Raw genomic sequence first — 20905 nt, forward strand, 5'->3', positions numbered from 1 at the left:
GACCTGGGATTACTACCATATATAGACCTGATGTAGACCTCCAATCGAATGAGTAGTTTTTTTTCTAAAAGTCATTTTTTTGCTAGATATAAATTTTTCATTATGATAAAAAAATAAACCCTATAAATTAGGAATACAAAATTTATAAAAAAAAAAAGACAAAACAGAAAATGGAAAAAAGGGCTTCATTTGATTGTTCTATAATATCTTTCTGAGTTATATACCAAATTCCATTGTTATAGCTTTAAAACTGAGTGAGAAGATAGATTTTGAAGGTCAATAAGTATAGTTTTGAGATACGGGCGTTCAAAGTTTTTCTTCGTATTTTTATAACAACAATGTTAATAAATAATGATTATTATGAATGTATATTTCTTTTTTGTGTATTAATGAACCAAAACTATTTTATTTATCATAATTTAATCATAAATGATGATCCCTTTGCTCATATATCGTAGCTTGGGGCACTGCGTCAGGCAAGACGGAGCACTCCATCCTATGCAACTCTCTCTCTCTCTCTCCACTAACTTGGCTTATTACAGCGAAATTTCTTCTTCTGTATGTTAGCTAGATGTTTTCCTAGTATTTTCCGTTTTGGCATGATGAAATTCTTGCCGAAACAAAGATAAGCAAACGTAAATGCAAGAGAATGTCAAGAGGTGAAATTCGAAGTTGTACTCTCTTTTTACAAAGACAATGTTAATAAATCATGATTACATATTATGAATTTCATATTTTCTTTTTTGGGTATTAATAAACCAAAACTATGTTATTTATCATAAATTAAGATCCCTTTGCTCAAAGATCGTAGCCTGGGGGACAGTGTGACATGTGCTTCAGGCAAGACGGGGGCGTTTACTTACTACGCAACCCTCCCTCTCTCTCTCTCCAATAACTACGCTAATATCGCATATATTATGATATTCTGTAATCATATTAGAGCGAATTTTCTTTGTCTTTATGTTAGCGAGATGTTTTCCTTGTCTTTTCCTCATTGGCATGATGAAATTCTTGCCGAAACATAGATAAACACATGTAAAAACAAGCGAATGTCAGAGAAGAAACTCGAACGTGTAGGCTACTTGAAGTCTGTGCTCCCACTGAATCATGGAATACTCTCAATAGTCTCTCATACTCCCCTCCGCGACTCACAGAATCCCTACAGATGCCATTTCTCACAATTTCTTTGACAATAATTATCAAAATTTACAATAACAGAAGAAATATTGCATTTTCTTGTACGGATGAATGTTTTAGGCTTATTATGTTTACTAATTACCCTGTAACTACGAAAGTAAGAGGAATTATGACGAAATATTTCGTATACGTATACTCAATTGCCATATGAAGCTCCATGAATTTTTTCATAACTGCATTTTTTGCCCTATACCCCCATATATAAGGGTTCCAGCCAGCCCCCTTAAGCTTTGGCTGCCATAAGTTGAGCACAATTCTTTTAAAATGAAAGTCATAAAATTCATAGCAAAAGCCTGAAAATTACCTATAAATTTTTATCTTGCTTATCTACAGTATGTACTATTCTCTCTACTCTCCATTCACCTACCATTCTATTATTTTGAAACTAAACCCTTCCAGCAAGCCTGTAGAAAAACTACAATGAAATTAAGTTGTCTTTCAACCAACTATAAATCCATCTCCAACAAGGAGGTACTAGCTCCAGTATATACATACAGCAAAGCACACTGTAAAAAGCACTAAAAGTTCACTGTGCAATTCCTCTGAGTCAAAGCAGAATTGCTTTCAACTTTTAGTTTTTAACCATCTCCAACTACAAATTTGATTCATTTTTGTGTCTGATGTTCAAGCCATTCAAGTTCAGAAATTCTAAGATATGCAGTCTTTAATATGAAAGGCCCTATATATCTCAGGGGCAGCCATGCACTGAGTTAAAAACATCTTTCCCTCATCATACAGGAATCCTATCACCAGTCATAGCTGTGAAGCCAAAGTACAGTTTAAAGTACCTAATGCCCAACTAAATCTTTGAAATGCATAAATGGCAAAGAAAAGAGCACAAAGGTACCATATCAGACCTCTTACTATACATTATTTCTGAATGTTAAAACTTAATATTGAGACATTTAACAATTTTAATAGAAGCCATGAAAACTACCATAAGAACTATTGATTAAATTTCACAAATAAGATTTGATCTGGGGAGGAAACATAGTATAATGACAAAAAATGGAGCTGTCTTGGTATGGATTGACTAGAATATGTAATTACAATTACTCAAGGACTCTTGATTGCACAGTGTTTGCATTACATACTGTTTCAAATAGCTTGGAAACACCAAAAACTGAAAACCAGGAATGAAAAAGAAACTGAACTCATATCACCACCACAAAAACCCAACAAGCAAAAATTGAAAGATTTACTTACATGAAGTACAATACAGCACTGAATGAAGTCATCAAAGTAGATTGCCCCTTTATTACTACTATCAAACCTTCTGATCAATACATCATAAAACTGGTCAGAAAATCTGAAAATGGGCAAATTTTGCTATATATAATACACTACTACCTGATTCATTAGATTTTAATATTAAAGAAGAGTATTTAACTTTGGAATTTTAATCAACTGTAACTGTGCTACTTTTAAACAGCAGACTGACAACTTTACTGAAACAATAACATAGAAACTGATTAAAGCGTCAACTGTGATGCAACAACACTACAGTGGACTTGCAACTTGGGGATGATTTAATCTAAATTCCATTCATTATAAGAACAGTACATTAAAAATCTAAAGTGGGCAATATAACCTCCTATCATATACAAACTTCCACATTCAAAAATACCTCTAAGTGATGAGACAGAAGCAGAGCCAAAATATGGAGGGTAAAATTAAGATAATAAGGATGGTAAAATTTATTATATTAATAATAAAAAAAAACACACATTTCATAAACAGAGTAAATGTATGTACATTAGAAAACAAAAGATGCTTAAATGTACATATGTAGCAATAATGATGATCAAGTCTGATCAGGTTAGGTTTGAAGAAACTTGTTTTGCAGCGCTATATAAATATTCACAGTTGGAAAAAACAAAATGTTTTAAAATGACATTAAAATAATATAAGCACCTTACTGAGGAACATACTACTGTAAAATACATCGTACAAAGTTTTAGAAAACCAACCATAGCTTTTGTTATACAGGGAACCATGATCATTGCCTTCATCCAAATTGTGCTTCTGTCCGTTAATCCTTAAGGGCCGGGCTTTAAAAAACATACACAGCACCCAAGACCAGACAAACTTTGAGGTTGGCCAATTTAAGAAAAAAACACATCAATGGAAAGAGGAAGACATAAAAATGCACACGGCGGAAGAACAAAATATTCTAAAAAATTCTCCCTACCTCCCACGAGAAGTTGAATAATTACATACCTTTAATCAAATTGTATTTTTCATAGCTAACAAACCTGAGGTCTTAACAATTAGATAAATCTGGCATCAGCTGGAAACTGGTTGGAAAACAATCAAAGATTATATATGCAAGGAATCTATGGCATCTGGGATCTAAGGTATAGAAGAGGTGGAGTGGTCATCGACCACACATGACCCCGTGACGAATTTGGTCTTTCTTCCAACCCAGGATTTTTGCAGGAGCAGCTAAAGGTGGGCAGTCAACGTTAAAACCTCAGGTTTGTTAGCTACGTAAAATACAAACTGATTAAAAATTTGTCATTTGTTCATGTGGAACAAACCTTTGGTCTTGACATTAGAATAGACTCATGCCTGGAGGGAGAAGAATCCTGAGCCGACTGGAGATTCGGCATGCCAGAACACCCTTCCGAGAAATGAGAGTTCTAAGGAAAGGGGTCTAAGCCTGTGAGTGCTTAGATATATAGGCACCTTAAACTTAGTCCACTGGGAGTCACCACAATGAGACATGTCCAGATTCATTGCATCCATGGAAGAAAATGGGAACTTCATCTGTTCAAGCAACAAACTCACACCATCATGAAGAGATGTAGAAGCATGTCTGTGATGGAAGACATGGCCGTCGACAGCCTCACAGCTGTCCCCCACAACCTCACAGTCATCACTTGAAAAACGTCCATGGGGGTGATCAACAGGCAAGGAAGCTCTAGGCTTACCATGCAAACTCAGATTACGAAGAGGAGAAGAACGTCTTGAAGGTCTCGAAGCAACTGAATCACCAACCTGAGCGACCACCACCTTCGAGGAGAAGGGGAAGATCATCCTTCACAGGCACATGAACATAAGAGAGAGAATCACGTCCACTTACGTGAAGAGACTAAGACCCATGTGGGAAAGGAGACGATACATCCCCTACGCTCCCAGAATGCGAAGCAACAAAGTCCTCAATGCTTTAACATCTAACTCAAGAGTGAGTAGGGCGGGGGAGGGATGAAGGTGAAGGAGATGAGGAAGAAGATAGTGATCTATGTTTCCTCTTAAGAAATACCATGATATCTCTTTTGAAAAGCAGAGTACAGTTTGCCTACCATAGCCTGCAAGAACACCTCCGATGGATCGGCAACTGTCTGGAATGACATCATGAAGTTGGATGTGATGTCTCGGCAAAAGGAGGAGAGTGTGACGTCACTGGAACAGATGTCACAGGCAGAGACGATGCTGGGAGTGACTTCACGGCGTATGTTGGACCCAAGATGAGGCATAATTACAGATGTCGTCCCGCTAGGTGGCAGCACACTCAACCAAAAGTAATGGAAGCCGGGAGGAGAGGGGACTGCTGGGAGAACCAAAGCTAGAAGGTGTGCATACATGAAATGGGACAACAGGCCTTCCTAGGAGGGGACCCCTCATAGGCCTACGGAAGCCAATACTTATGCCATCTTGTGCATGCAAATTGGTCTCTGAAACAAAAGAACATGACATTATTGCCTCCTCCTTCACTGAAGGGACTTCTCCCTCAGAAAGAGAGGGGGCAGCATTAAACAAAATATCACCCTGAGCAACTCCCGATATTTCCAAAGATGAATCAATGGAAGAAAAGGAATGAGCTAGGGCATCAATGAATGAAGATGCAGAAGGAAAAAGTCTGGAAGAAGTGGAAGTAGAAGTGCCCACTTGAGGATGGGTGAATACTTCCCAAGATGGATGCATTGACATCCTACGGTGCTCCCTCGTTTTGTAGAAGTTCTTCCTCTGCATAATAGGCCAGGAATGACACTCTGTGCTTGGATTGGTAACATTGCAAAAATAAGCACAACACCTAAAGTTGTATAGGGGTCAGTCAAGGAGGAAGCTATGAATGGTGAGCACAGGAATCCTGGAAGGTCAGGACACATGAGCTAGCGAGCCCAGGACTTCTTGGAGGAATCCATAGTATCATACAAAGCCCACACAGACACCCAAAAACCTCAAAAAGCAGGAAGGAATCACAGGCTATCCAAAAAGCCAGGGGAAGGAGGAAAGCAAAAGCAAACATTCACTCTCCATGGTGTTGAAGAAAGACTGAATGCGTCACAGGGTTTATGCGAGGTTGATGACCACTCTCCACCTCTTCAATGCCTCAGTTGCCAGATGCCACAGATTGCTTGCATATACAAACTTTGATTATTTTTTTATCCTATTGTTAAGACCGAAGGTTTGTTCTGCATACGAACAATGAATGTTTAAAACCCCTTGTGGAGCCTCTTTTACAAGACAATCCTAAATTTTACCAAGTTATATGTTTTTAAAAAAAATTAATTTTGTTTATTTTGTAACATTATAATTACAGCTCACACAATATCAAAACAGATAAGAATTAAAATCTATAATAAATTCTGAGTATATTCGTTGTAAAATTATCTTCTTTCCCACCATTATCCCTACATTCAGGGGTCAGTTGCCCAATGCATTTACATAAATTTACTGAGATCGAAGATGTAGTAACTTTTTTGGATTATACATGTTTATTCTAATATCTCTTTGCACTTTTATTGGAAGAATTAGAATTATAACTGACATACTATCATAAAAGATAAGAACTAAAACCAACAGCAACCCCTGGATATATTTATGATTAAATACATATAAAAGACATCATGAGAGAGAGAGAGAGAGAGAGAGAGAGAGAGAGAGAGAGAGGAGAGAGAGAGAGAGAGAGAGAGAGAGGAGAGAGAACGAGAGAGAGAGAAGAGAGAGAGAAGAAAGAGAGAGTAGAGAGAGAGAGAGAAGAGAGGAGATGAGGAGTCAGGATGGAGGAGAGAGAGAGAGCAGTCCTTGCCCCCCTTCAAGTCAAGTACACAACTAAATCATGAGCCATCTACAATTGGAGAAGTGAACTAGTATAAAGGTTGCCATTAGTAAATTTATAGGCTACTGAAGTAATGGAACCTTTTTCCCACCCAATTTCTCCAAATCGATGGCAAGTAATATTGATACTCACCAGGAAGTAATCTGTCCACTGCTCAAAACCTGTTATTGTTACTGATACGAGGGTATCCGTCCATTAAGGGTTAAGTACTAAAGTTCTGTGCCATTGTTATAATTTCTGTAATATGTATTTAAGGAACAAATCACTTGAGTATATAAGGCACTCAAGGTAATTCACAAGTAAGCAGATGGATAGAGCACTGATCAAATGGTTTCCCCAAGTTTAGGATGTTTTACAGTAAATCCTTCTTCATACTGATATGAAGATTTCTATAAGAAATATTAAAAACTAAGAAAGAGGAGGAAAAGAAAGGACAGAAAAATATCATACCTGTAGCCAAATGTCGTAATAGCAGTCTTTAACTCGCCCTTGTTAATGCTACCAGAGTTGTCTCTATCAAATGAACGGAAGCACTGTTGCCAATCTGTGACATATTTCCATAGAAAGCCAAATTCATCAAAGTTTATTGTACCTGAACCTTTCTTGTCAAACATACCTGAAAAGTATGGTCAATATTTACTGTAGCAGATACAAATTAGAAATACAATAAATCTGCACATTAATTATGAAAAATGACATTTTTATAATAATATAAAGTTTCACTTATACTTACCCGGTGGTTACATATAGCTGTCGTCTCCTGACGTCACGGCAGAATTTGAAATTCGCGGTAGCGCTAATGGTTTGACAGGTGATCCCTCTACTCCCGCCCTCTACTGGGTACCGGGAACCATTCCAACAATAAATCAGAAGTTTCATGCCTACCTGTCCATATGAGGGGAGGAGGGCGGGCTTTGTTATGTAACCACCGAGTAAGTATAAGTGAAACTTTATATTATTATAAAAATGTCATTTTCACTTATATAACTTACCCGGTGGTTACATATAGCTGATTGACACATTTAGGTGGTGGGACAATGGCAGCTAAAATAACAACTGATGGAATTATCCGAAGATATAGGTTCCTTACCTTTAAAGACCGCTGACTCAGTGGTTACTGCCTCTGTAGTCTGCTGGCCTTTATTGTACCGACAGGATATATGGATCCGTGCATCGGACACAATAATAAGTACATGCCGTTGAGGACGTGACGTTAACGGACAAGACTATAATGCCCCTGCTCAGGGCGCAGTACAAATCACCACAAAATACAATGAAAAACGAGGGATCACCACAACCGTTTAAGAAATACACCAAGACATTAAAAGACTGAAAGATACTCAAAAAAACTCCCTGTATCTTCAGACAACCTTAAAAATACAAAAAACATAATCAAGGAGAAAAGTTAGTGAGGATGGGATACATCCTTCTCTCCCTCACCCAATACCGTGTCAGTCACAATGAATGGCCCCAATGTACTGCAATTTTCATATGTGGTTTGCAAATCTGTCAGATAATGAGATGCAAAGACAGAATTGCTTCTCCAATACGTAGATTTAATAATGTCTTTCAAAGACAGATTACGTCTAAAGGCCATAGACGTAGACACTGCTCTAATTTCATGAGCTTTGACTTTAAACACTTTGATATCCGAGTCCTGACATTGTCCGTGTGCCTCAGAAATCAAATTCCTTCAAAAGAAGGAGAGCGCATTTTTAGAAAGAGGACGAGAAGGATCTTTCACTGAACACCACAGGTTATCACTCTTACCTCTTATACCTTTGGTCCTTTGCACATAATGTCTAAGTGCTCTCACTGGACAGAGAAGACATTCAGGCTCATTAGGCCCCACTAACTCCGAAATGTTCTTTATAGAGAAAGAACGAGGCCAAGGACGTGAGGGATTTTCATTCTTAGCCAAAAACCCCAGCATTGATGAGCAAATGGCATTGCCCTTAGCGAATCCAACTCTCTTATCAATAGCATGCAGCTCACTGATTCTTCTAGCTGATGCTAAAGCACAAAGAAAAAGTGTCTTCCTAGTCAGATCTCTAAAAGAACTAGAGGAGATCGGTTCGAATCTATCTGACATCAGCCATTTAAGAACTACATCCAGGTTCCAAGCTACTGTTCTTGACTCCTTTGTCTTGGTCGTATCAAAGGAACGAATCAGGTCTGAGAGGTCTTGATTATTAGAAATGTCTAATCCTCGATGTCTGAACACAGAAGACAACATAGCTCTATAACCCCTAATCGTCTGGGTAGAAAGCTTCTTATTCTCACTAAGAAAAAGAAAGAAGTTAGCTAACTGAGCTATAGAGGTCTTAGAAGACAAAATTCCTTCTTCTTTGCACCAAGCTCTGAATTGGACCCACTTAGCTTGGTACACTCGATCAGAGGATTCTCTTCTTCTGGGTCTAGCAATAGCCCTTGAAGCTCTCTTTGAAAATCCTCTCTTTCTGAGGAGATGCTCGACAGTCTGAAGGCGACTAGTCGAAGAGCGGACAAGTTGTGATGGAACCTCAGAAAGTGGGGCTGTCTGAGTAGATCCTTCCTTAACGGTAACTCTCTCGGAAAGTCCGTCAACAGCAGTAGTAGATCCGGAAACCATTCCCTGGCCGGCCAAAAGGGGGCTATCAGAGTCATCCTGACGTTCTGATGACCTCTGAACTTTGCCAGAACTAATCTTAGCATTTTGAAAGGCGGAAAGGCATACACATCCAGATTTGACCAGTCCAGAAGCATGGCATCCACTGTAAACGCCTCCTCGTCTGGAACTGGGGAGCAATACAGTGGTAGACGAGCTGTCTTGTTTGTGGCGAAGAGATCCAACTGAGGACATCCCCAAATCCCCCAAAGCTTCTTGCATATTTGAGGATGTAACGTCCAATCTGTGGAGAGGACTTGTCCTCTCCTGCTGAGAATGTCCGCCTTTACATTCTTCGAGCCATGAATAAATCTTGTGCTCAAGACAACCTTGTTCTCTTTCGCCCAAATGAGTAGGTCTCTCGCCGCCTCGCACAGAGAGAACGAGTGTGTCCCCCCCTGTTTTTGATCTAAGAGAGAGCCGTGGTGTTGTCGCTTGAACCAGCACTACCTTCCCTCTTACCTCTGTCTTGAAGTGCATTAGAGCCAAATGAATCGCCTTCAACTCTTTTAGATTTATGTGCCAGCTTCTCTGATGAATCTGCAAAGTCCCGACACTTCCTTTCTCCCCAGAGTAGCTCCCCACCCTTTGTCCGATGCGTCTGACAAAAGCGTAAGGTTGGGGCTCAACTGGCTTAGAGACAAGCCTTCCTCTAGCCTTCCTTCTGATTTCCACCAAAGGAGGTCCTGTTTGATTCCTTCCGAGATGGGGAACACGAAGGAGTCTGGGAACTTCTTCCTTTGCCACTTCTGCTTCAAGTAAAATTGAAGTGGTCTCATGTTGAGCCTGGCCAGGACTTACAAATTGCTCTATTGAAGCCAAGGTTCCTAAAAGGCTCATCCACTTGATTCGCCGAGCAAGTTTGTCTGACGAGAAATTTGTCTATTTTGTTCAGGCAAGAGTCGATCCTTTGGAGAGACGGAAAAGCCTGAAAAAGAACTGAATTCAGTCTCACTCCTAAATAAACTATCTCCTGAGAAGGAGTGAGACATGACTTTTCCTTGTTTACTAACAAACCTAGGCTTTCCGTCAGCCTTAAAGTCTTTTGTAGGTCCTCCACACACTTCTGTCTGGACCTTGCCCTGAGAAGCCAATCGTCTAGATACATGGAGATTCGTATCCCGTCCAGATGAAGCCACTTTGCTACTGACGACAGAACTCTGGTGAACACTTGTGGAGCTGTCGACAGGCCGAAGCAGAGGGCCCTGAACTGATAAATGCGGCCCTGGAACACGAATCTCAGGAATCTTCTCGATTCCGAATGAATCGGAATATGAAAATAGGCGTCCCGAAGGTCTATGGAAACCATCCAATCTCCAGGATGAAGCGCTGCTAATACCGACTGGGTCGTTTCCATAGAAAACTTCGTCTTCAGGACAAAGACGTTCAGGGCACTGACGTCCAACACCGGTCTCAAACCCCCGGTGGCCTTCTTTACCAGGAAAAGGCGATTGTAAAATCCTGGTTCCTGCGGAGAGTCCACTAACTCTATGGCCCTCTTTGCCAGTAAGGCGAGAACTTCTTGATGGAGGGCGGCAAATTTTTTGGAGTTCTCCGAGTAAGCTGACAAATTCACAGGAAATTCTGTGAGAGGGGGGTGCTTGATGAACGGAATGGTGTATCCTTCCTTCAGGACCTGGACCGTCCAAGGATCCGCTCCGAGATGAAACCAGGTCTGCCAGAAAAGGTGTAATCTGGCTCCTACTGCTGTGTGGAGGACTACGGGCCTACTTCTTGATGGAAGAGGGAGTGGTTTTAGAAGAGGCTCTACCTCTCCCACGAAACCTGGAGAAAGATCGAACGGGAGCTCTCCCTCGAAATGGTTTAGGAGCTTCCGTGGAGGGAGCACTCCGAGAAGCAGAAAGAACCGGAGCTATCTTCCTGGGCTTCTTCACTGACTGTGATAAAAGATCCTGGGTCGCTTTCTGTGTTAAAGATTGAGCGATCTCGCTCACAATCTCTTGCGGAAAAAGGTGTTTCTTGTCCAAATGGAGAGAAGAGCAAGGCCAACGAATTGGTTCGATGAGACCCCTTTCGACAAGAAGGAGCACCAAAGCTGTCTCTTCTTCAACACTCCAGAGGCGAAAATGGCAGCGAGCTCCGAAGCTCCATCACAGATGCCTTTATCGATACAATCCAGTACCGAGGCAAAATCCTTCAACTGCTCCTCCGAAAGTCCAAATGACTTGACTTTCCTGGCCAGCGAAGCAATGGCCCAATCCAGGAAGCTAACAACTTCAAAAACATGGAAAACACTCTTGCAAAGATGCTCCAGTTCATTTGCTGAAAAGAAAATCTTAGCAGTATTAAGGGCTGCTCTGCGGAAAGAGTCCACGAGACTAGAAAAGTCTCCCTGAGCGGAGGCAGTCACACCCAGGGAAAAAACTTCTCCAGTGTCATACCAGACACGGCTCCTTGACGAAAGTCTCGAAAGGGGGAAGACAAAAAACATTTTTCCCCTGTTCCCTCTTCTCCAAAAGCCAAGCGTTAACTTTCTTGATAGCTTTCTTAGCCGAAATCGAGAGGACGAGATGAGTGAACGAGGACGAGGAGTCAGGCTTACTGTCCTTTTTCCACTGCGAACTAGGAGAAACTGGAACGGAAGGCGCAAAAGAATCTCCAAAGTTGTCAACAAAAGATCGTAAAAGGAGTTTATACCCCGACAAATGCTTGTCTTTTTCTGTAAGTACTTCTTCTTCCTCCAAATCCGAAGCTTCCTTTGACGAAACTGGCGAACATTCCATCGGAAGAGGAATCCTGTTCGGCGAAGTCACACCCTGATGCGTCCGAGGAGGGTGTAAGAAAGCAGGAGAAGACGTCTGAGCCTGTACTGAGACGAATCCGGGCGGCTGAGCTGGCGGCTGCGTTGGCGGCTGAGCTGGCGGCTGCGTTGGCGGCTGAGCTGGCGGCAGAGGTGGCGGCTGAGGTGGCGCTCGAGCGAGAGCCTGACGTGGCACCATAGACGTAGTCAGGAAAGGAGTCCGACCAGGCGCCTGAAGTGGCGTCTGAAGAGGAGTCACATGGAGAGTCTGAGCCTGAAGAGGCGACTGAAAAGGAGCCTGCGAAGAGGACTGCACAGTAGTCTGCGGAAGATGTAAGGCGGTCGGGAGCGCATTCGGGGACGAAAGAGACTTGCCAAAAAGCTCCAAGATACTGCCTAACTTGGCATTCATCTGTTCAAACACCGAAGGTTGAGGATCCACCGATGTAGAAGGCGCGGGAGGAGTAGAAGGATGATCCACAAACATGTCTGGAGCCGCAGGAGTTATCGCTTGAGGAGGCTCTGGAGAAGGCTCCGAAGGAGTGTGCGTGTTCGGCTTCTCCACTTCTATGAGAGAAGGGCGATAAATTGAAACCGCCGGAGAAAAAGCTTCAGGCTCCTCCCAAAAACTACAAGAAGGTTCTTGGGAACCGCAGCAGGCGAAACATCGCGAGACCTTTTCAGCGGTCTAGAAGTCTTATTACGCCAACCTCTATAAGAGGAAACATCTGAACTAGAGTCGCTTGACGAAAAACACTTCCTCGCAACACCTTTCCAATGGTGAGCGACAGCATCCTGGGATACGGCTACAGGATTGCTTGAGGGGGCGGCTGCTCGGGAGCAGATCCCTCTCGCCTCCCTTCGATTTTCGGCATGCCTCCTCCCAGGATCTGGGGAGTTTGACAGGGCCCTAGACCTAGGAGAACGAACGGGCCGAACAACCACCTCCTCCACTACACTTGCACTAAGTAATTTATCACACTTAACTACCACTTCTTGCACTGTCTCACCCATTTTCTGCATAGTGGTGAGGAAAGAGACAAATTTTGAGTCCATATCGGCTCGTAATACTGACACGGGATCGGGATCGGGAGATACAGATTCGAGGGCAGGAGCAACCACTACGGGGTTAATAGGAACAGGATTAACAGAATTCAGAGGAATATCCTGGCTACTCACTGACTTAGAAGAAGATCTCTGTGAAGCCTTTCTGATTCTATCTTTTTCTAACTTTCTCATATACTTTCCCAGTGCCTTCCACTCCTGAGATGTTAGAGACTTACATTCTTCACACGTATTCTCAAAAGAACATTCACGTCCCCTACAACTAACACAAGTAGAATGAGGATTAAGTGAAGCTTTAAGAAGTCTAGTCTTACACCCACTACTACACACCCTATACTGAATAGAGCCGGTGTCAGACATCGTGAAGAATTCAAAATAATTCCTAAAAAGGACAACAATATCAAAACCAAAATAAGTATAGCGCTAGCAAAAAGATCAGTAAACTCAAGGTACATCACCAAAAGGAGAAAACCAAGATGATCAAATCCAAATTCCAACCAGCAGAGGAACCGTGTTACCGGTTCCGACGGCAGGAAACTTCTGATTTATTGTTGGAATGGTTCCCGGTACCCGGTAGAGGGATCACCTGTCAAACCATTAACGCTACCGCGAATTTCAAATTCTGCCGTGACGTCAGGAGACGACAGCTATATGTAACCACCGGGTAAGTTATATAAGTGAAAACGTGATTTAACAAACACAAGTAACTGAAAACTTTCGGGAACTCACAAAAGTTTACATGAACATTGTGGAAAAAGAAAAAGTAAACAGCAAAACTTGAAAATATAGACAGAACTATTAAAAAGTACATTTATAAAGTAATGAAGCACTTAATAGTATTTTCAGACATGAAGAGAGTTGTATCCAATAAATACCTGCACACCATTACATTACATATGAACTATATTCTAAATACCTGTGAGTCATCACACACTGAATTCATGATTATATACAGTAGTGCAGTACTCTAATCAGACCAAAATTTACCATTTCCACTTTAATAATGGTCGCTGTAAGGCTCCATTTTAAGTCAAGGTAAAAACAAGAGCAGGAAATATTAAAGAGATTGTACATTTAGGCACGTCAAAACCAAAAAGAACTGAGGAAAATAAAGGCAGATACAATGCACATTGGGGCTAGAGAAATTTTGTAAATTAACTTAAGTACTATCAACAGTGTGCAAGTGATGCAGTAAGCCCCATCAAAAGGCAATAATACTGTAAGTTTAGTTATTTTCACTGTACAGTAGTCATACCTCGTGCATTCGCGTTTCTGGATTAGCAAAATTTTAATTGGAACCTATGTAATTTGCATCCGGGATTTTTTCACAGATCTACAAAATTTTTCTTCTCTCTCTCTCTCTCTCTTGTAGTTACCACACACATTCTTACAACTTATTACAGTGGAACCTTGGTTTTCATACACCCTGGTTTTTGTAGACTTTTTCTGACAAAATTTTGTCTCCGCTTTTGTGCGTTTCCTTGGATTTTGTACACTTGAAAACACTCCTTCCAGGGCCCACTGTGTGACTAGGCCCCGTACCAAGCGCCCAAACAAAGCATCCCATGTTCTCTCGTGACTCATTCTGCTTTTGTGTTAGTTGTTTTTTTTTGCTTTTTTTTTTTTATTCAAATGCAATTGCTAAATAAGTCATCATGGGCCCAAAGAAAGTTCCAAGTGCCGGCCCTTCTGTAAAAATGACGAAACACTATACAATTTAAGAAAGAACTTGTAGCAAAGTGTTGGAGGGTGTTGCATGCCGATTACAGTAAGAAAATGCTTACAAGAAGTGCTGCTGTTAGTGAATTTAAGGACAGCAGAGGCTGGTTTGAAAAATTCAGAAAGCAAATGGCTATGTGCCTACTTCAGTGATTAAGGACATGTTTGCAAAGTGAAGTGGTGTAAAAGATTCTGTGGAGAATTTTCTTCACAACAAAGATCTTTGTTGTAATCTGTGTATCCAACATCCTAATTGACAAAGCTTTGTTCCACTTTAGGCAAATTTTAAGGAGATGCCAGAACCAAACATCTCTGGACAGTTTTGTTGCGAGGCAGATGCCCAATGATCTCAAGCTGGTCCTAGTGCCAGTAGAAACCGAAGAGGGGAAGTAATCCCAGATAGCGCCAATAAAAAAAACAAAGAGAAGTAACCCCAGGTAGGTCTTTGATACCGAAATCCTTCTGGAGGGGGATTCCCCTTCCAAATAATGACCTCTCCTCCTCCTTCTCCCCTTCTCTCCATCTTCCATACACTAACAAGAGTCTTCCATAAAGGTAAGAGTGATGTTTTAGTACTCATTTATATTTATTTCTCACAGTTTTTTACATTCCCTATAAAATGAATTAATTTTTTTTTACATTATGTATTCCATATGAGAATTACTGTTTCGGTTTTTGTACATTTCGGACTTCGTGGGAGGTTCCGGAATAGATTATGTACAAAAACCGAGGTTCCACTGTATTTCTCGGTACAGTCAACCCCTCTAGTCGCATTCTCGAGAATTTTGGACTCTCCTATTCACAGATTTTTCTTTAGACCGTATCTACCCATTATTTGCAGGAAATTCGCCTATTTACAGGTTTTTCCGATAATAAATATTCACTAATTAATGTATTTTTATGTTATTTTCATGACTAAATAAATTTTTATCATTCAAAAATTATTTATTAATTCTCAAATATTAGTATTGATTAATACTGTATCAGAAAGTTTTATAAGATTAAATATATGTACTAAAATTAATAGTTCCCTCTCTCTCTCTTACACAGATATATGTTTTTTTGTATGATAAATAAACAATTTACTAATTTTTAAATATCAATATTAATTTAAACAGCAATAATATCAATTCATTAAAAGAAAATACTATAGTGAATTAGTAAGATTCGAGTTTATAAATTAGAAAATTATGTAAGAATAAAGGAAAATCCATTCCACCCTGCATCTTTCTTTCTAGATCCAGGCAATAACCAGAGGTCCAGAGCTGTCAAATATGTCAAATAATGTGACAGGAGGCAGAGCAAGTATTGTGTTGCCAACTAATGTGCATGAAATTCTCTCTCTCTCACTCTCTTTTACAGAGATGAGAGAATTTTTATGGTACATGTATGTGCATATAATAGGTTTATTAATATTTTCAAATAATAATAAAAATAAATATAACTGTAATTAAAAAATTCATATATGATAGTATTTCAAAGAAATACAATTATCTTTCCATTTCACCCTTTTAAATAAGGATAACTCTCTCCCTCTATCTTGCCCCACAAGATATATACGTGTCATAGTGGTAACGCTCTCCCTCTGTTTTGGCTGGATGTGTCAGAAGTGTATGTATATATTTTGAAGGGTACTATACTGCATTTTATGATAAATTAATAATTTACAGTACTAATTTTCAAATAATATCTTACTATAATGGGCGTTATGTCTGTCCATCCGTCTATCATTCAATCACAGCCAAATGGCTGGTCAGATGTTTGTTTGTTTGTATTGTGTTTTTACGTTGCATGGAACCAGTGGTTATTCAGCAACAGGACCAACGGCTTTAAGTGACTTCCGAACCACGTCGAGAGTTAACCTCTATCACCAGAAATACAGATCTCTCACACCTCAATGGAATGCCTGAGAATCAAACACGTGGCAACAGAGGTGGCACGCCAGCACCATACCGGCCATGCCACTGAGGTGCTGCTGGTCAGATGGGCGTGAAACTTGGCAGGGTTATAGTTAGAACCCCTAGGATAGTTTATAATGGGGTTTCATCCTATCTCCCCCACCTCCGAAGGGGGTAGGGGTGAAAAGGGATTCCCTGATACAGCGCTGTTTCTGCCCATTAAACTGGGGCTGGTTATGCCCATAGACTTAGTTACTTTATGCATTTATCATACATAATTTCTGAATACATATTACTTATCATTTGGAAAAGAATACTAAAGGGGAAACATCAATGACATCAAAGAAGGTGGAGTTTGAGAAGGAGGTTGACAGAGAGAGAATGAGAGAGAGTAGACGGGGCATTACTTACAAGGATTAGGATGTCTCAAAGACTTGTTAGTCCATCTGAGGAGACATCTTGTGCTCACTTATCTCTAGGAGCAGGTTTTACTGTTCATTAACAGTGTCCTAACGATTTTGTCTAGCTTTCTTTTGAACTCTTCCACACTGTTGCTCTTTACAACTCCTGGTGGCAGTTTATTCCAAATGTCACATATCTTGTATGTAAAGAAGTTCCCACAATGGGATGCGTTATATCTCTTCAGTTCTAGTTTCCATCAATTATTTCTTGTCTGGTTATTATTTAACACAAATAATTTACTGCCTACTTTTGTTATGCCTTTTGAGTATTTTAAATGTTTCTAGTAGTTGTCCTCCCAATCGTCGTGTTTTTAAGCTATTCACGTTCAGGCTCTCTAGTCGTCATTGGTAACTTATTTGCCTGAAGGATGGAATTAACTTTGTGGCTCTTGCTTGTACCCTTTCTAATCTATTTATGTCTTTTCTTAGTGTTGGTGACCAAAACTGTACTGCATACTCAAGATGAGGTCTAACTATTGATGTGTAGAGCTTCAGCACTGTTTCCTTGTTTCTGTATTTGAACTGCCTCTTTATGTATCCCACTAGTTTCTGTGCCTTCTTTTTGCCTTTTATTCTCTATTTGTGGATTTTAAGTCCTTGGTAATAATGACTCCAAGGTCCTCCTCTTGTTCTACACTATTTAAGCCATTCCCAAGCAGCATGTAGTTGGCGTGAGGGTTGTTTGTTCCTATTTGTAACACTTTACACTGATCCACGTTAAAAGGCAATTGCCACTTTTTCAACCACTCTCCTATTCTCATTAGGTCATTTCTTAAACTTTCCACGGCATCGGGGTCTCATGCATTTACATCTGGTTTGGTGTCATCTGCAAATTTGGCTATCCTGCTAGTGAAGCCTACATCAGTGTCATTAATGTAAATTAAAAACAAGAGAGGGCCAAGGACAGAACCCTGAGGAACTCGCATGTTACATCTGCCCATTCTGATTCTTACCATTTATTACGACTCTTTGTTTTCCATAAGTTAGCCAGTCTTCAATCCAGTCTGCTATTTCTCCTACATTCCTAAAGCTAGGGAGAAAAAATAGGAAAAAAGACAGGAGAGAGAGAGAGAGAGAGAGAAGAGAGAGAGAGAGAGAGAGAGAGAGAGAGAGAGAGAGAGAGAGAGAGAGCGTAGAATACCTGTATCCTCTACGTACAGTATGCACATTTTTTTTATTTGAGTGAATTGGTACCTTCACTACATGACCTACGTTACATACAAAGTTAACCAAGTTTAGCTTCCTGACAATGACAAAGAAAACATCACTCATTAACCCTCTTACGCCGAAGCCCTAAAAATCAAAACCTCTCCCGTATGCTGGGGCCAGTTTGGAGTGAGCGCTGAAGCGGAAAAAATAATTTTTTCAAAAAATCACAGCGCGCATAGTTTTGAAGATTAAGAGTTAATTTCTGGGCTCAGCTCGTGTCGCTGCGCGAAATATCCTTTAATCTATTATTTCTAGGGTAAATGTACTAACACAAACCAGAGAATAAATAAAATAAAGAAAAAGGTCAGTGTAACTGACTCGCTCACCCTCCAAGAGGGTGTCGGTATGAACACTAGGCGAGTGAGACCACTACCACGAGCCAAATGCCAATAGAAATCTCCCACTACAAAAACCCTCCATGAGGAGAGCCGACCCACAGAGTGAGCAGCTCGTACTACTACTACTCCATCCCATGCTGCCGACTGCTGCGCCTCTGGTGGCCATCCTTTTCAGTTAGCGCACACGAGTCACACGTGCTTATTTTCTCTCTGTGTTTTTGTGCCCTTTCGTTGGATTTATCTATAATGGAGCGTGCAGCTATCGCAGCAGCTAAGTTAAGTACTCAGTATTTATGGGTTAGTTGGTTTTTCCGGCCCTGAGTTCAGTATTTGCCGTTTTTTAGGTATAAATACGAACTCTGGGTCGGAAGCATGGCAGCATGGTTCTGCCTCGTGGTGGGTTCGTTCTTGGTCTCCCATACTAGAACATCCCCTTGTCTGTGTACGTTCTATATTAATTATTCCGTTTTACTTAGGGTACTGTCTACTCAGGTTTGTCATGCATGCATGTCTTTTACCTGATGTAGGCTTCTTCTTCCAGACCCTAGTCCCGGCTCTTAGTATCGGCCTCTGACTAGCTTTGAGTGGTAGACTTTCCTTCGGGTTAGTCGTACACTCCTGGAATTTTTTCTCCTACTATATTGTTTTCTTTCTTTATTTTATTTATTGTACCATGTATTTTGTTATGGTTAGGTAGTTAGGCGTCTGGCTTAGCCTAGGTCCTGGCTCATTGAGCCTATTCTACCGCTCATCAGTTTCGGTTGCTTCCCTATAGCTTCTCTCTGATCAGATGGTTTTGCCCAGTGGGCCTATATGCCACTGCTTTTCAGCTCAGTTGCTTCCCGATAGCATCTCTCTGATCAGTTTTTGTTTTGTCCCTAAGGCTTAGTTGTCTTGTTTTGGTCTTACCGCCTCGTGGTCACTACGCGATCACGAGACAGCCAGACGCCTGCCCAGTCACTTTCCCTCCTCTCCCGCTCTTCCATAGAGTCGGGGGAGGGTGGGTCGGTCTGCCCATGCTCGCTCCACATACCCGAGCCTGCTTCCCTCTCTCCCCCCAGGCGGAGGGGTCAGGGAGACGGGACAGACCCAGACTGGACTCGACCTCTCCGGCTTCTCGGTCCGGCCGGGTGGTAATGTGGTGGGGGGTACTGGCCTTTCCCCCCATCCGTTGCTTCCTTGTCGCTCCGTGTTCGCTTGAGCCTGTATGTCTTCTCGCTCTTTCCCACCTTACTAGGGCTCCTTTCCTGACCGGAGTCCTGGCATCCAGCGGAGAGGTGTTAGTCCACTCAGTAGAGTGGACCGGAACATACAGTGGGTCCCTGCTAACCTTAACGTATTGCTGAGTTACTACACCCGCTACGCACTGGACTTGGTCCGGTTCGTTTGAGTTTTAGGTTTAAGTGTTATTAGATTAACTATAAGTTTATCTTAAGAGTACCTTAAACCTTCCCCCCCCCTCCCTTACGAGTTTTACCGGATCTCTCCGGGATTATAGCCTATTCAGGCGAAGCAGGGAGGGGTTATGCCCAAATTTTTTCCGAGCTCCGGCATGCAACGGAGTTTTCTTCTGTCCTTTAGAAGCCTGTAAGTGATATTCTTTAAGATACTCATGTGTCTTCCCACTTACAGGCCACCAACTGTGAGCATACGGGATGCGCCGCCACACTTCAGGACCCATGTGGACACGAAGTTTGCCGGTCCCATGCTCCATGCGCGACTCTGCACGGGGACATCCAGGTCTGGTACCATGAGACGTGTACCATATGTTATGATCTGGTGAGCCAGCTTTTAGATGGGGTAAGTATTCCATCTCCGGTAGATGCTCCGCTTCTGTTTTATGCTTAAGTTTTCATCATTCACTTTAACTTAAGGCATCTAAGTTTAAGTTATACTTTAAGTTTTAGTTTTAAGTGATTCTTAAATCTAATCTACGCCCTCTCTTCCAGGCGCCGGCAGTGAGGGATACCGCACTGGCAACCCTGCGGGCCTGGGTCGGCGGTTTTGGAAAGAACGCCGCCAAGGGTATGCCCTACATCTTAGAGAAGCGGTTGGCACTGTTAATCTTCCCGGAGGCAAGGCGACAGGATACGTCGACCCAGTAGAGGCGGCCCCGACTATCGCCTTCATCCAACAACAGCTGGCTGCCTCATTAACTGACCAAGACCAGGATATCTCCACGGCGTCGCGACTTTAGATATTAATGTGGAACCTATGGTAGGTGTAGACGACCTGTTGGTCGAGGTAAGTAGGGTGGACACCCAAGGGTCACCCTTGGGCGTAACTGTTTCTTCTACTCCTGCAACCTCTCCATCCTTCCAAGGATTTACAGGTGATGAATTGTATACTCCTCCTGACGCTTCGGTTAGACCTAAAGTCAAGGGTCAAGCAGTGAAATCCTTGTCTAAGACGTCGTCGTCGTCTAAGAAGACGACTTCGGCTTCATCCTCCTCTCGTAAGTCTCCGGCTGGAAATCCCGGAGCAGACAGGTCTAAAGCTCTAGCTCCGGCTCCAAGTCCTCGAGGAGTAAATCCTCCAGAGAGAG

The 20905-nt window shown here is 41.6% G+C and overlaps 1 protein-coding gene across 2 annotated transcripts in view; it reads right to left on the reverse strand.

Annotated features, from left to right (window-relative positions):
• Window positions 1-20905, reverse strand: part of LOC135221758 (programmed cell death protein 6-like) — a gene marked incomplete in the record, with an annotated part of 93412 nt that overhangs the window by 57680 nt on the left and 14827 nt on the right. For both annotated transcript variants that reach the window (XM_064259574.1, XM_064259573.1), the window contains 2 exon segments: window positions 2404-2506; window positions 6713-6878. In XM_064259574.1, the coding sequence (XP_064115644.1) occupies window positions 2404-2506; window positions 6713-6878 (269 nt within the window).

The sequence above is a fragment of the Macrobrachium nipponense genome, chromosome 3, assembly GCF_015104395.2.
Source record: "Macrobrachium nipponense isolate FS-2020 chromosome 3, ASM1510439v2, whole genome shotgun sequence".
NCBI classification, from domain to species: domain Eukaryota; kingdom Metazoa; phylum Arthropoda; class Malacostraca; order Decapoda; family Palaemonidae; genus Macrobrachium; species Macrobrachium nipponense.